Consider the following 16,456-nt stretch of genomic DNA (forward strand, 5'->3'; position numbering starts at 1 on the left):
AAATAGCACTTCCTATATATAATTCTTTACCTCCGGACCATTCCGGAACTCCTCGTGACGTCCAGGATCTCATCTGGGACTCCGAACAACATTCGGGTTACTGCATATACATATCCCTACAACCCTAGCGTCACCGAACCTTAAGTGTGTAGACCCTACGGGTTCGGGAGACATGTAGACATGACCGAGATCGCTCTCCGGTCAATAACCAACAGCGGGATTTGGATACCCATGTTGGCTCCCACATGCTCCTCGATGATCTCATCGGATGAACCACGATGTCGAGGATTCAAGCAACCCCGTATCCAATTCCCTTTGTCAATCGGTATGTTACTTGCCCGAGATTCGATCGTCGGTATCCCAATATCTCATTCAATCTCGTTACCGGCAGGTCACTTTACTCGTACCGTAATGCATGATCCCGTGACCAGACACTTGGTCACTTTGAGCTCATTATGATGATGCATTACCGAGTGGGCCCAGTGATACCTCTCTGTCATACGGAGTGACAAATCCCAGTCTTGATCCGTGTCAACCCAACAGACACTTTCAGAGATACCCATAGTATACCTTTATAGTCACCCAGTTACGTTATGACGTTTGGTACACCCAAAGCACTCCTACGGTATCCGGGAGTTACACGATCTCATGGTCTAAGGAAAAGATACTTGACATTGGAAAACTCTAGCAAACGAACTATACGATCTTGTGCTATGTTTAGGATTGGGTCTTGTCCATCACATCATTCTCCTAATGATGTGATCTTGTTATCAATGACATCCAATGTCCATAGTCAGGAAACCATGACTATCTGTTGATCAACGAGCTAGTCAACTAGAGGCTTACTAGGGACGTGTTGGTGTCTAAGTATTCACACATGTATTACGATTTCCGGATAACACAATTATAGCATGAATAAAAGACAATTATCATGAACAAGGAAATATAATAATAATCCTTTTATTATTGCCTCTAGGGCATATTTCCAACAGTCTAAGCGTTCATGGAAGGCGGAGTAGAAGTTGTTGGTGCAGCAGGGTCGATGGTGGTGTTGGGCGGTGCAGTAGGGCCTGATACAACATCGAATTGCAGTGAAGCCATAGCTGGTGAAGTGGCGTCGCCTTCCTCATTGATCACACGAGCAACAACAGTTGGTGCAGATGATGAGTAGTCGGAGTTTTCAATGGAAGGTGTGGCACACCACTTAGCAGATTCTAGGGGCTTGGAGCCAAACTTGAAGTTCTCAGTGAATCCATCGGCAATGATATCATCTTCAGTGCATAGCATTGTGAGGCTCTTCCAAGCACGCATATTGGCTTCATGTGCAACAAAAAGCATTCTTGGTGGAGAGGTTGTGGATGCAATTGACATCAACAAGGAGGCTTTGCATCTGGCGCTTTAGCCAATCATTATGCTTATCATGTTTTTCATGTAGAGAAACAAGTTCTTTGTTTGTCAGTGTACGAGCTGCTTCTGAGCCCTTTGAGGTACTGTGCTGGTGGTCTCTTCTGTGTTTGCATGACGAGGTTGACATATCTGGCAAATAAGTGGATCAGGAGCAGCAGCATTGGGTACATGAATGGCTTCAAGAGGAGCGGAGAAGCTTTGATAAGCAGCATTGCCTTCACAAATGCGCGCTTTGTCAACCTGAGGGTAGATGACTTCATGAGGCACATCGACTTCAGGCAGAAAGACAACATGGTTGCGAGCTAAAGCTTGATAGTTGACTATGGAGCAAAGCGTTATCAGACGCATAATCCATGGAGCATAGAATGTTTGACCAAACAATTCAATGCCGGAAGTAGCCAGTTGCCTAATGAAGAAATTGTGAGTGTTGAAGCGAATGTCGTTGAGAATATAGAAGATCAATGTCTTCATAGTGCCCTCAAGCTTGGCAGAAGATGAATTCCCTTTGATTGGCCACAGCGTATGCCTCGGTATATGATAGATGGTGCGGGGCAAATACTTGAGGTACTTCGCGAAGAAGTGAGTAGGGTAATCAGCTTCGGCAGGCAATGGCTTTATCATAGAAAGCAACTGACCCATATTTGGTTCTGGCTTCTGAAAGACGCTTTCCACTTCCTTTTCATAGGCTTGACAACCTAGCTCATAGAGATCACTAGGAACGGGCACGCATGTGAGCTCGAGAAGATCTTGAGCATTGTCTTCATGATGAATATCACCTGTCATCCACTCAAGGACCCATGTCTTAGGAGCCCTGTTGTAGCCTGAAATATGCAATGTTGCATAGAATTGAAGGATCAACTCCTCACTCCAGTGTTCTTTCCCAATGACGAAAGGCAATAGTCTAACATCTCTAAAGCAGTTAAGGGCATCTTCAAGGCAAGGTAGGCCAGCCATGGCATCAAAACAGAGGCGCTTCTGATGAAAATTCATGTCTTGCTCATACAAAATGCACATGTAGTAGCTGTGATGTAGTTGGCTCCAGGATCTGTGAGAAGATATGTGTGGCTTCTTGTATGGATTATTGGCATGATCAAAGAATGTATTGCTTTCTGAAGCTGACCACACTGAAGGAGCACTCAGTCGATGCAGCGTTGTGAAGCCTTGGCATTCTGGGCATTGGCTTCTGGGTTTGAGGCCTTTGATTGGCATAGAACTCATACTTAGTACCATGCACTTAAGGAGGTGTAAGAGTTGGCCATCTGACACTGACCAGTTCACTTGCATGATTATAGGCCATCGCCATAGTATATGGAATAGGTGTAGTAGCCGCAACAGTTTCAGAAGCGGAGGGCTGACTAGCTTCAAGCTGCAAATTGTCTTCAGCCATGACTGCATCACTAGCTTCAGGAGCAGTTGCTTCAGCAGCTAGAGTGTCCCACACGTTGACTTCATGTTGGACAGTTTTATAGGTAGTGATCACATCAGCTTCTTCTTGATTGTCATCGGCTGATGCAGTCGGAATGTTTTCAGCCTATTTGGCTTCAGACTCAGTGGCAGTATTTGAAGTCACTAGTAGAAAACGGAGCTTTAAAACCGGTTCGTAAGGGCCTTTAGTGCCGGTTCTGTAACGGGAACTAAAGTGTGGGCACTAAAGCCCCCCCCTTTAGTACCGGTTCGGCACGAACCGCCACTAAAGACCCACCACGTGGCGTGAGCTCGCGCCGTGGCATGGGGGACCTTTAGTACCGGTTGGTGTTACCAAGCGGTACTAAAGGTTTTTTTTTAAAAAAAATTTGAAAAATTTGATTTTTTCTTTGATTTTTTTTCGATTTTCAATTTTCTGAATTGAATTATTTGATGATTTCTCTAATCACCCCTCTTATCCGCTCAAGTGTGGATCACTCATTCCAAATCGTCTAACTTCCCGGTCGGTCACCCATCCTCTCACTCCCCCAGCCTGAGCACGCTTAACTTCGGAGTTCTATTCCTCCTACTTTACAAGTCTGCACACTTGTTGTTTTCCTGACAAATGTAAGCTGTCAATCCTATTAACCCTCAGCAGTTTAGCTTGAGCATTAGGTCACTCGTTTCACCATTTGAGTTTGAAACTATTATTCTAAAAAACAGTAATTATTTAGTAACACTAATATTTCTTGAATAAGTTTGACCATAGTTTGACCAGATTTGATCAAAATTGAAATAATTATATTAGTAACACTAATATTCTTGAATAATTATGTAGTAACATTAATACTTCTTGAATAAGTAGTTTGACAAAAATTAAACAAATTGAAATTTGAGCATATCTTTTTTTCCTTTTGGAATTTGAGGATTCTAAAAAATTGCAAACATGCCATAGGCTGTCAAAATCGGATGCGGATTTTTGTGCTGAATTTTTTGATATATTATACGTTTTTTTCCGACATCGTATGCAAAAGTTATAGCCGTTTTACATTTTCCCTACACTTTTTGCAAAACATGTCCAAATTTAAGTTTTCAAATTTTCATAATTAGTAGGTGTAGTAATATAACTACCTCTCGAAGGATTTTATTTTCTGAAGTTTTTATCATTTTCTTTTGATCTTTTCAAAACTGAAATGACGATACACGAGGGGGGGGGGGGTAGAGTTTGAAAAAATTGCCCTATAGTCCCGGTTTGTGTCTCCAACCGGGACTATAGGTCAGACCCCTTTAGTCCCGATTCATGGCACGAACCGGTACTAAAGGTTAGCCCTTTAGTACCGATTTGTGCCACGAACCGGTACTTAAGGTGATCATGGGGCCCCGGCCTGACGCCAGCCTGCCACCACCCCTTTAGCACCGGTTCGTGGCACGAACCGGTACTAAAGGTTCAACACGAACCGACATTAATGCATAGCTGTTCGAACCGGCACTAATGGTGCCATTAGTACCTGGCCAAAATCGAATCGGGACTAATGTGTCTCACATTAGGTCCTTTTTCTACTAGTGAGTGATGGCTTCAGGAAACACTTAATGTGCTACTGAGCTGGTAGGTTGCACATCCTTTTCATTTTATGCGTGTAACCTATCTGTCTGCCGGCCGGCCGGCCTGCCGACCGTAATGGTGGAGATCTCCTTTTTCTGTTCGGATGAGTTGTTGTCCTAGACGGCTTAGGAGCTCAAGGAGGCCATCGCGGGTGCGGTGTAGAGAGAAAGAAGGGAGCGGAGGATGATGGATGCAGCTACGGCCAAGCTTGCGGTTTATATAGTGGGGGATGGCATGGCAACAGGCGGCCTGATTAAGGGCAGGCGGCGGACGGACGGATGGGTGGTGCTCACTAGCCATTCCTCAGCAACCGCAAGCATGTTTAATGTAGGCATGCGGACGGACGGGCTGCCGTTTGAACACAGGGCAGGCAGATGCATCGGGAAGTGGTGCGGACGACGCTCTCAGGCGGGCGCCGTTTTAATGTCTGAGCGCTATAAGAGGTCGCGTCGCTCTGAGCCACAACATGAATGCGGCATTGGTGTTTTAGAACAGCGTTGACCTTTTTGGGCGGGAATGCGCACGGGCGTAGGTGGGGATTTTTGGTGGGCTAGGGTAGCCAGGAGCGCACGTGGCAACGGCCCGGACACCCGCAAAGCACGTTCAGACCATCTTACGGATCCATGGCGTTGTTTAAATTTTACGGGTGGTTTGAGAGTCGGCGTTCAAGATGCTTTCCGTCTTTTACAAAAGCTAGGCACCATATTATGCTTCCGGCGCATCTTTGAGACATGTCAATAATGGAGAACAGCTGGTGTACATGCCAATAATGGCCGGCTAGTCGGCAGAACCCGCATCGCTCCCGACTCCCGAGGACGGCACGCATGGTTGCTGATCCTTCGGCTCGTGCGTACCTCCGGCCCTTGCTTGCTCTTGTGTCGCGCTCGCGCCAAGTACAAGGCGGACAGAGACAGATGGGTACAGGGTGCGTCGGCCTGCGCGTTCGTTCTTGCGACTGCCTCCGGCTGGCCGGCCGGTGCACGTAGACAAGCCAATCAGCTGGAGCTGGTGGTCGCCCGCGTGCGTCGTCACTGGCTCACTGCAACCCTGCCCCGCCGCCATGGATGCATGCTTACGGGCGCGCTGTCTTCCACCTGTTGGATTCATCCATCGACGCTGCGGCCGGGATGATACGAACGTGGCTTTAGCTGGCGCCGAGGCTGCAGCTAGCCATAGCCCTAGCCCCCGGTCCGCCTGACTGGGGCGGTTTGGACCTTGATGATATCATGGTCTCTGCCACTGCAAGGCAGCAGGCCGACATAGGAAGACTTGCGCTGCAACAACCCATCGACATGGGCCATGCTACCGGAGGCCACGTATCTACTAGTACTACGTGCCAGCCAGTGAGGCACTGGCAGGGAGACTTAGATTCAACAGACCTCACAATTCGGCAAATTTCTAAGAGCATCTGGAGCATCTTCAATAGAACATGCAAAAATTTACATCACAAAAAATGCTTTCTACATCTTTAAAAAAGGGTCAAGTCCAACAGATAATGTAAAATGAAGATGTAAAAAAGCAACCCCAATAAAAAATGCAAACTAGAGATGCAAAACCGGCCCTGGCCACTGTAGCTGTTGTGCAGCTGCTGTATAGACGCTGTTCAGCCACATAAATTGAAATACAACATCCAAAAATCAACTTAAATTTTTTACATGTCCACAATATCAAATTATTTTATAATTCATTAAATCCACAAGATCAAATGCAACACACATACAACATAATTTTCCACAATACAACAAACAAATAAATGAAACTCGGCGGCTCTTTCGCCATGATATATATTTCCAATACTCCTCTAACAAATGAAAGAAAGAAGGCAGGAGCTTGGCGCTGTGGGCGGCCGGCTTCGCACGGCTGGATGAACGGCCGAGGCTCGCGGCGATCGGGCGGGCGACGTGGCACGCCTCCCCTAACTCCGGCGGGGGGTCTAGGCTAGGAAGAAGCCTAGCCCATCATAGACCTCGGCGGGGAAGGCATTTAGGCCAGCCGGACACCGGAGATGCTTAGATTCGGCGGCGGCCGAAAGTAATCGGCTGCTATGGGCCGGCGAGGCAGGCGGCGGGGGCAGGGGGTGAGGTCATGGCAGGCCCGGTAGCCGTTGGGCGGGCGGGCGGGCGGCGGCGTCGATTTTGTGCAAATTCGGCCGGCGGCGCAGTTGGGCGGGCGGCGGCTGGTCGCGCACAAGAGATTGGAACGACAGTTGGGCAGTTAGCGGGTGATTGCGTGTTTACATCTCCATATAGTAGAGATGCAAATTTGCACCTCGAGGTGTTGTATTTTACATTTCCCGAAGGCAGAGATGTAAATTTTTTTTACATCTACGTTATTTGTTAGAGAGGTGTTTTTGGGCCTCTAAGATACAAAAGGTAGTCATTTTTGCATATAAATCTTTTATTGAAGATGCTCTAAGCATATCACATTGCACAATCGGAAAACGCACAAGCTCTGCTAATGAATCAGGTGCATGCATGTCAATGTTACCTGTAATAGAAATTGAAAAAACATTTATTATTTGCAGTATGACGAGACCATAGGAAAGTTTCATATAAGTATGACAAGCACGCTTCGGCGCCATGGGTCGTGAGAAGATAGAAGAGCCGCCGCTGACCAGCGGGTTCGTTTTAGTATGTCGAAAGGCCACGATTCTGGAGGTGGAAGACCAGGGGAGGTATTCTAGGCGGGTGCTTGTCACTATTTTTGCCTCCACCAATGATCCAAGTTAGTTGAGATCATGGCGCACCGGCGTGCAATTTAGTTAGCTAACGAGTTTGGTGTTCAGAAATTGCTATTGGAATCCTATATCCTACTCGCAAAATGTTGTTCGCAAGATCAAAACAACGGGGTGAAAGACCCCTCGTCGGATGGTCCTCTTGTTGAAAAGGTTAAAGGGCTACTCCAAGATTTTTTGGAGTTCAGAGTCGTTTGGGTGCGACGATCGATGAATAAAGTTGCCCATGAACTAGGTAGGAAAGGTTGTAGAAATAAACTCTAAAAAACTTGGTTTCGGGTACCACCGGCCTTTATATGTAAAGAGGTGGCCTTGGGTTGTACCGTGACAATTTAATAAATCTGCAACAAATTCCAACTCAAAAAAATTTGTCAATGCCAAGTAGGCATATGATTAGGTTTCCTTTTCCTCCTATTAGCGCCACTACCAGAATAACTGGCGATGCCGACGGTCGAACCTATGCCGACGGGCCCCATCGGCATAGATTGCCCTATCCCGAAGGCCCAGCCCAGGCCGTCGGCATAGAAAAGCCGTCAGCGTATATCAATCTATGCCGACGGCCCCCGTCGGCAAAGCTCACCCGTCGGCGTCGATAGAAATATGCCTACGTGGCCGTCGGCATAGAGAAGGCCGTCGGCATAGCTCGTGGGCCCGGCTACGCGGACGGAGACGGCCTTTTGACGGCGTCAATCTACGCCGACGGGCTAACGGCGGCCGTCGGCATAGACGTCATGTCATCGATCCGCGTCGCCCGCCACGTCATCGATCCGCGTCGTTCGCCTGTCCGTGGGGTGGCAAATCTATGCCGACGGCCTGGCCGTCGGCATAGGTCTGGCCCATGGATGTTGCCACATCACCGATCCGCGCCCTTAGGCACGTCATCGATCCGTGGCCATGTGCGCAGGTATGCCGACGGCCTTGCCGTCGGCATATCTCTATTTTTTATTTATTTTTATTTTTACTTATTTTTACTTAATTTTCCCTGTTTTTTTCACAACATAAATGTGCCTTGTCTAACACAAAAAAACATACCCAGATGGTATATCGATTGCCCCCCTCACGGACGTTGCTGCCGCCGCGCCGTGCCCCACAGCGACGCCGGAGATGGGGGGCACACCCCGGAGCTGCGTGCCGGGTGCCTGCGCTAGCCACCACGCTTTCACAACCGTAGGAGGGCCCAAAGCAACACCTAGCGGTATTGCTACCCCCCAGGTACACCCTCCCATCTAACCGGGCCCTCATACATGCGGGGCGGTGTGGTGCCATGTCTGAAGAGGCGGGACGGGGGCCCTGGGGGATAGCAATACCACCGGAGCATCGCACCGGGCCCTCATACATGCGGGGTGGTGTGGTGCCATGTCCAAATTAGAGGCGGCACGCGTCTCCGGGTTGTGCCCCCGCTCACGGACGGCGCCACCGCCGGCACCTGGAGGGGGGAAACGGACGCGTCGGGTCTACAGGGAGGGGATCTTACTGTGGGTTTGGCCCGGATGTTGCTCTAAAGTGTTCGTATGGGCTGACCTAACACGACCGGGTGGATAGTTCCACTGTCGGCATAGTTTCAAACTAAGCCGACGGCTAAGCCATCGGCATAGGCCTGCTCCAGGAGCTCCCAGTGGCTGCCACGTGGCAGGTCTATGCCGATGGTCTAGCCGTCGGCATAGTTTCAACCTAAGCCGACAGCTATGCCGACGGCCAGACCGTCGGCACAGACCTGCCACATGGCGAGCAAGCATTGGTCAGCACTTAACGGCGGCCGCCGTTAGGCAATAACGTTGCCGACGGCCGGGGCCGTCGGCATAGATGTACGGACGCCGTCGGGATAGGTCCTATGCCGACGGCCTTTCTAAGCCGACGGCATTCCTGGCTACGCCGACGGATATGTTGCCGACGGCCCTATGCCGACGGGTGCCGTCGGCATAGGCCTGTCCCGACGGCCTTTCAGGGCTATGCCGACGGCCCTGGCCGTCGGCATAGGGTGCGATTCCGGTAGTGCGCTGCAGACGGTCCACCTGGCCTATGATGTTCTTTGGCCATGGAGGTGTGTAGGACCTTGGCTCCCCATCGCTGGGAGGGGCCCTGCTCTCGTTTTTGTTAGATTCGGCATCTTGGTTAGGTCGGTGATATCCATCAGTGGGAATGATGACACCCGTATTCGATCCCCATCTCAACAGTGCGTCTAGTGTTGGCAAAGAGCGTGTATAGGTGTGTCTTCGCCGGATTTTGTGAAATCCGATTGCTGATGGTATTTTGTGGATCTGTCTGGATCCAATCTTCATTCATGTGTTTGCAAGTTTGATCCTACTGATTTATGACTCCCTTTATCGACATTGGTTGTCACACCAAATTTTGGCCCCCATTTGTCTACAGAGATGTGCAAATATGTCTGCGTGCAGGAGCTAACCGAACTCTATTTATCATCCAGCCGGGCAACGGCGTCCTTCATTTCCCATACCCCGTATCCATGTCAGCCATGCTTCGTTGATCAACAGAGCAATATATGTGAAGTGAGAGGAAATGATGTCAAAGCTATATAAATGTGCTATAATTGACAAGCTATAATTGCAGGTAGGTGTATAATTGCAGCTACTCAGAGTTTTGTGGTGTCACTTAGACTAGCACAATGTATAATAACATACACTAGTAACATACATATATCCCTAGACTATGTTACTATCTTCATAGTGGGTAATAACTTAAGGATGGTAACATGCAAAGATTCATTTATTAGGTTATAGACTCATATTGCATTGGGACATATGATGTTATGGTAACTAGCTAAGTTACTACAACTATCTCTCTCCTCATTAACTCATTGCCACATAAACAAATTTGCTGAGTTGGACTTGATGTTACTGCTGAAATTACTCCCACTGTGACTAGTCTTACTAAATCACACAACATGTAGCGCCCCACTGTTTACAACTACATCCATATAAAATGAACTAAATTACTTCTAGTCCTTGTCGGATGAGAGCTCGATCACCCCTGCGCCGGAGCCGTTGGCCTAGTGGTTGTTGGCGGTGAGGAGAATCAACGGCATCTCTTTCTCGTCGGAGTCCTCGCCGGCAACCTCCACTTATGTTTGCTCCCGCTCGGCGTCACAGATGAGCAGCAGCTTGCAGCGATTCACCAGTGTGCTCGTCCTTGGGAGCTCGAGGATGGCGTTACTCTCGACGAAGAAGGTGGGGTCGGCGGCAGCGTTGGCTCGCTCAACGACGAGCTGCTCGGCCTCTTCGACGAGCTCTGCGTGGTTGGCGCTTCCACCTTCTCCCATGAGAGGAGGAGGACGGCGTCGTCGCCCTTGACCGCTAGGTCCGACGTCGTCTCCTCCAGTGGTGGTGACCTTAAAGCTGGCAGCCGCGAGCTCCTCCGCAGGATCCATCTCCTTGTTCTCTTCCTCCTCCTCCTCCTTTGAGCTCGACTCCTTCAAGCTCGGGTCCTTGCCGCCGGCCGCTCGTGCAGCGCGCTAGCTATCACACAACAATTGATCCACCGGCGTGTGAAATGCATTGAGTTGTATTGGTTTGCTTGAAACCCCCATGCTATATTGTTGGTTATTAGAAAGAAAAAAAAGAAGGAATGATTCTCAGGAACCGCTAAACTAGTTTAAAATAACTTATTTTACACCCCTAATAATGCTATATACAAAATATAATAACACATTATATAAAATATAATATTTTTTGTAAAAATAAAGTAAATTATAACTTGGATAGTAGAACAAAATTACTTCTGAAGTACTATATTTCATACAATGTTTTACTAGATATTGTATATAGCGTTATTAGTGGTGGTGTAGAATAGGCTATTCTATCACGCTTATATATATTTGAATTATTTGAAAAAGCTAAGCAATGAAATCAAAACAAAGACCAGCAGACAAGACAAAGCAAGCACGAATTTTGGACGGATAAATGTAAATTATCAAACTTCTTTTCTTTTTTAGATAAAGGGTAAATTTTATTGGCTCAAATAGAGCATCGAGAGGATACAATATGAGCATACACCCGGCCTCTGCATAATTACGATGCACAAAGCCAACCCAACATAAACACTCGAAAACACACTAGCAACTAGCAAGGTCATAAGATCAAACTTTCTTTCTGGTCAAGGAATTTCATGAGGAAAAACTCAACGGAAAAAGAACATAAGAATCCAACACACACAGAGCTTGAAACAAGCAGGCATAGCAGCAGTTTCACATGTAATCACCAAAGAAGACCTCGGCATACCGAATCATGTAGCGGATGCGCGCTGTCAACTAGTAGTAAGCTGGGTGTGGATCTGGGACAAACTAGTAGGTCGATCATAGCCTGAGAGACAAGTCCATGTCATCGGCGCCATCGCCGTACTCCGACGAGCCCCTGCCGTGCTTGTGCGCCTTTCCAGCAGCAGTCTTCCTCGCCTTCCCAGCCATAGACAAATCCACATTGTCGGCGCCATCGTCGTACTCCGGCGAGCTCCTGTCGTGCTTGTGCGCCTTTCCAGCAGCAGTCTTCCTCGCCTTCCCAGCCGCAGACATGAAATCGCCACCGCCCCCGGGGTGGTACCCGGGCTGCCTCTCGTCCTGCGCCGCAGCACGCGCACCCACGCGCGTCGCGGCAGCGATCAGCTGCCGGCGCTTGGCGACGCTACGTTCGTGCTTATGCGCGTTCTGGTGGCCGCCGAGCGCCTGCGAGCTGCGGAACTTACGGTCGCAGTACACGCAGAGGAAGAAGCCGACGCCGGGCTCCGTCGCGGCCGTGGTGAGGAGGGTGAGCCCAAGATTGAGCTCGTCCTCCTGCTGACAGTCGTCACTCGTCAGCTGTTCCATTCTAGCTACACTATGGATAGTTAGCGTGCGTGTGAGCATGAGCTACAGAGTCGACCAGAGCTTAACTCGCCATGGAAATTGTTGTGCTAAGCAAAGGTTTAAATAGACAGCTACCGCTGCTCACCTAACGCGTGTTGCACTGTTCATCGGGGGGCACGTTAGTGCAGCCGGTGGACGCGCACGTCTCCGGCTGGCCGTCAATTTGCTAACGGCTCAAGGACGCCTCGGCTGAGCCAGGATTGAGGGGAAAGGGGTCGGCCAGATCCATAGCGACGGTAAGGGAGAATATCACATGATACCACCCCATGATACCATTTCAAAAATTTCAATTTTAAATATTTAAAAAAATTCTGAAAAAGTTGTGGATATTCACATCACATGTCCAGCCCCTAAAAATTTCAGGTCCAAATTCAAAATATACATTGAGAAAGAAAAGACAAATACAGCATAAATAGTGTCGAAAAAGGCAAAAGTCAAAACGCCACTATTCACATCTAGATTTGTCTTTTTTTATTTCTCAATCTGATTTAGTATTTGAACCTGAAATTTGTAGAGGTTGTACACCCATGCGATGTGAACATCCACAACATTTTTTAGAATTTTTTGAAACATTTAAAATTAGATTTTTTTTTTAAATGGTATCGTGGGAGCATTTAGGAGGTGGTATCACCTGATACTCTCCCGCGACGGTAAAGGCAACTTCTGTATCGTTCAACGGCTAGCATATATTCATATAAAAATAATGCAACGGATAACATATATTCATATAAAAATAATGCAACGGCCATAACTACTGCAGAATAACTCATTTTAGACGACGCGTCCATTGATACACGTACAAGATAGTTTTAACTCCAGCGTGTACTCCCTCTGCTTCTTTTTACTTTGCATTTCAGCTTTGTCTAAGACAAATTTGCTAAGTTTGACAAATATTATATCAAAAAAATATTAACATCTAGTACAATGCTAAATAAATATAACATGAACATATACTTTATGATGAAGCCAGTTTGGTGTTATGTGTATTGATATACAAACTTTAAGATTCGTGCAAACGTTTAGGGGAGTGTACCGAAGCAAAAAAAATACATATAGTTGGTCAAACTTTAGAAAGTTTAATAAACAGAAACGAAGGGAGTAATGTTTGCGGTTGGCTCGCTGACAAAATTAAATCTGGTTACTCAGTATAGTACACAATGATTCCTCGAGAAAAAGTAGAGCACGTAGTAGCTCATTTGGTTCTCAGCGGTGTGGTCATAAAGACGGCTAACCCGCAGATAGTGGCCGTGATAATGAGATAGTTGTGCTCTCACACACGCGCGCGAAGGGAGAGAGAGAGCGCGCGCGCGCAAGCACACATGCGCGAAGTGGGAAGATAGCGAGGGGAAGGTGGGCTGGGTGCTAGGTGGACATCAATCTTCTGCATGTGGATGTTTATCAGAGATCTAACATCACTAGGTGTAGATGATAGGAGGTATATTTACTTAGCGTGTATGTCATATGTTGCAACAGAATTAGTACTCCTTCTGTTTCATATTAAGTGTCGTTGATTTAGTACAAACTAAGAGAGTAATAGTGAACTAGACGGATGTACACTGATTTTCCGTAAGGTTGTGTTTGATGGCACGGTGGAGTATGATAATCCTATGTATACACAACAACTTCTCGTTCATAAATACAAGATGATTTAAATATTTCAATATAGACTACATGCAGACTGAAATTAGTGAGCAAACCACATTAAAAAGGTTAGAACGTCTGATATTTTTTTTCAAAACTATAACTTTTTGTGCAGCAAATTCGGAAACTATAGCACTAAACGTGAAAAAAAATCAAAACTATGACCCCATCGGCCTCGCGCTGGCCGAAGAGGTTGTTTTCGGCCCGGGTTTGGCCGAAAAGGACTTTTCGTCCAGGCTTTGACCGAAGTAGGGCTCGGCTGGGCCAAAGAGGTGGTGTCGGTGGCGGGCCGGCCGAAAATCGTAGCTTCGGCCCACGTGCGGCCGAAGTGGGCTCTTTTCGGCCAGCGGGCGGCCGAAGAGCTCTTCGGCCAAGAGTTGACCGAAGAGTTCGGGATAAGGCTCGCCAGGCCGTCTCCTTCCTCTGGCTGCTCGCACTCTGTTTCCTCCTCTCTCTCTCTCGTTCTTCTCTGTAACCTCACAAGCCCGCGCCGATCTCCACCACTTTGCACCCATTTTCACATCCAAGACACAGAATAGATAGATCATACCATTCTCCAACAACCTACGGTGTTTTTTTTGGGTATGGGATAGTATTTTCTGCGTTTGGAGGGAGGAGCCATGGTGGGGTGGAGAAGGTGTGGTTGGGAAGGAGGTGGTGGTGAGGAGGACCAGCTGCTGTGGACGAGGAGGTGCAGCTTGGGGGGTGACCGGAGTTGAGCCTCCGGTCGTTGAGGGGGCGGCGCTGCCGTTGTCCTGTGGTGCAAGTACTCCGCGAGGTGGCCGGTGCCGCTGAGTGAAAGAGAGGAGCAAGAAGCTAGGGACACACGCTTCGAAGGTATAACCATGCCATCACAAATTTTCTCTGAATTGTATATTTTAATTAGTTTAGATAAGTCATATTGTGAAGTGCAGTGTTAATATATTTGTGGAGGCATTTTAGTGCATAGTTAGTGTAACGGGTAATATTAGTCTTTGTTGTGATTAATGAGAGGATGACAATGTCTGACAGGTGAAAATGTCTGAATCAGTAAATCTGACTATTTACTACGGCGCTGGTAATGTTCGATATAATGAGTTGGGGGTTGATCTTAGCGAGTTTAAAAATGGCATCATGACACTAGCTGACCCGGACAGACTGGACATTAGACAGTTGAAGTACTGGTTGACAACTAGTTTCGGTCTGGATCCTGAAGTATGTTCCGTCAGTATTCATGCATTGTGGACCAAATCCTGTAAAAATGTCAAGTGGGAGTTGATGCCGGTAGATAGGAGCCAGCATTGGTTGTCCCTGTTAAGACGCTGCCGAGACCGGAGAATCCACCCATATGCACTTGTGCAACCTGTGCCGAAGGAGGAGAATACCGTACAACTCCACAGGGGGTATGAACCCGGCCAAGGCAGTGAAGTGGCTAACGAGATTGTTTTATCCGGGTCACAGCCACAAGATGTGGATGCTAGCCAACCCGAGAAAGAGTCAGACTACGTGCCACACAATGTTTGTGGTCCTGATACTGGGCAGAGTAGACAGTCGATAATATTAGCTGGTTCTAGTTTTGCTGATGGGGATGAGGAAGGGGATGAAATGCAGAGGGTGATGGAGGATGAGGACGAGGATGGATTGGTGGAGGAATTGGATTCTGAAAATTCTGAGGATGAAGTTGAGGTACCGATTCCTTCTGCATGGGAGCAGGACATATCCATGGGCCTTACGGTGAACGATGGCCATGAGACTCCATGGCAGTATAATCTGAACCAAGTACAAATAGGGGCTATGTTTGATACAAAGAAAAAATTGAAGTATGCGGTGATAAAGTGGGCTATATCTACGCAGAGGGTTTTCAAGACACACATATCAAGTCCAACAAACTATACCGTGAAATGTGTTGTAACAGGTTGTCCTGGGAAGGTGCACGGGCACGTGCCGAAGTATGACATCCACTGGGTTGTCACCATTGTCGTCCCACATAATTGTGTGAGGACGAACCTGCTGGTCAAGCATCCGAACCTGACTTCAAGTCTCATTGCGCAACTCATGTATACTGAGATAGTAGAGAAGAAAGATATGGAAGCAAAACACATCCAGACAGCAGTGAAGGTCAGATGGAATTATGTCATTCCTTATGGGAAGGCTTGGAGGGCTAAGCAGAAGGCTATGGAGGAAAGGTTTGGGACGTTCTTCGACTCATATGATAATGTTGTCTATCTCCTGGGCATACTGAAGGAGAGGAATCCCGGCACTTATGTGAACGTACAACACATGAGGTTGCTGAGTATACCAGATTTCAAGGTGTTGAAACGAGTGTTCTTCTCTTTTGCTATGTGCATCGAAGCTTTCCGGCATTGTCCCCCTGTTATGTTTGTGGATGGTACATTCCTAACCGGTCAGTATAGAGGGCAAATCCTGACTGCTATTGGTGTGGATGGGAACAATCAAATCATCCCACTTGCCATGACATTTGTGGAGGGTGAGAACTTTCTCAGCTGGGTATGGTTCTTCCGCCAAGTGAAAATTGCCATCGTGAAGGACCGACCAAACGTGCGTGTCATTCATGACAGACATGCTGGTATATTGAAGGCCGTGAAGACACTTCGTAATCCAGCAGATGACGAACCAACACCTTGGAGGGACTTGCAGAGCCAGTGGTGCATGCGCCATCTTGGGGCTAATTTTTCTCACAGTTCAAGAACAAGCGGTTGATGAACTTGTTCAAAAAATTATGCAAGCAGAGCCAGCAGCGGAAATACGAATTTATTTGGTCAAAACTAGATGAGTTTACTAAGAAGCAGGTCCGTGCGAGGAAGAAAATGGA

The 16,456-nt window shown here is 47.6% G+C and overlaps 1 protein-coding gene across 1 annotated transcript; it reads right to left on the reverse strand.

Moving 5' to 3' along the window:
- Positions 1–11,107: 11,107 nt before the first annotated feature.
- Positions 11,108–12,016, reverse strand: LOC119298362 (probable transcriptional regulator RABBIT EARS). The gene has a single exon (XM_037575795.1). The coding sequence runs from the start codon at positions 12,001–12,003 to the stop codon at positions 11,458–11,460; it is 546 nt and encodes a 181-aa protein (XP_037431692.1). The 5' UTR covers positions 12,004–12,016; the 3' UTR covers positions 11,108–11,457.
- Positions 12,017–16,456: the final 4,440 nt, after the last annotated feature.

Source organism: Triticum dicoccoides, chromosome 5A (assembly GCF_002162155.2).
Source record: "Triticum dicoccoides isolate Atlit2015 ecotype Zavitan chromosome 5A, WEW_v2.0, whole genome shotgun sequence".
Classification (NCBI taxonomy): Eukaryota; Viridiplantae; Streptophyta; class Magnoliopsida; order Poales; family Poaceae; genus Triticum; species Triticum dicoccoides.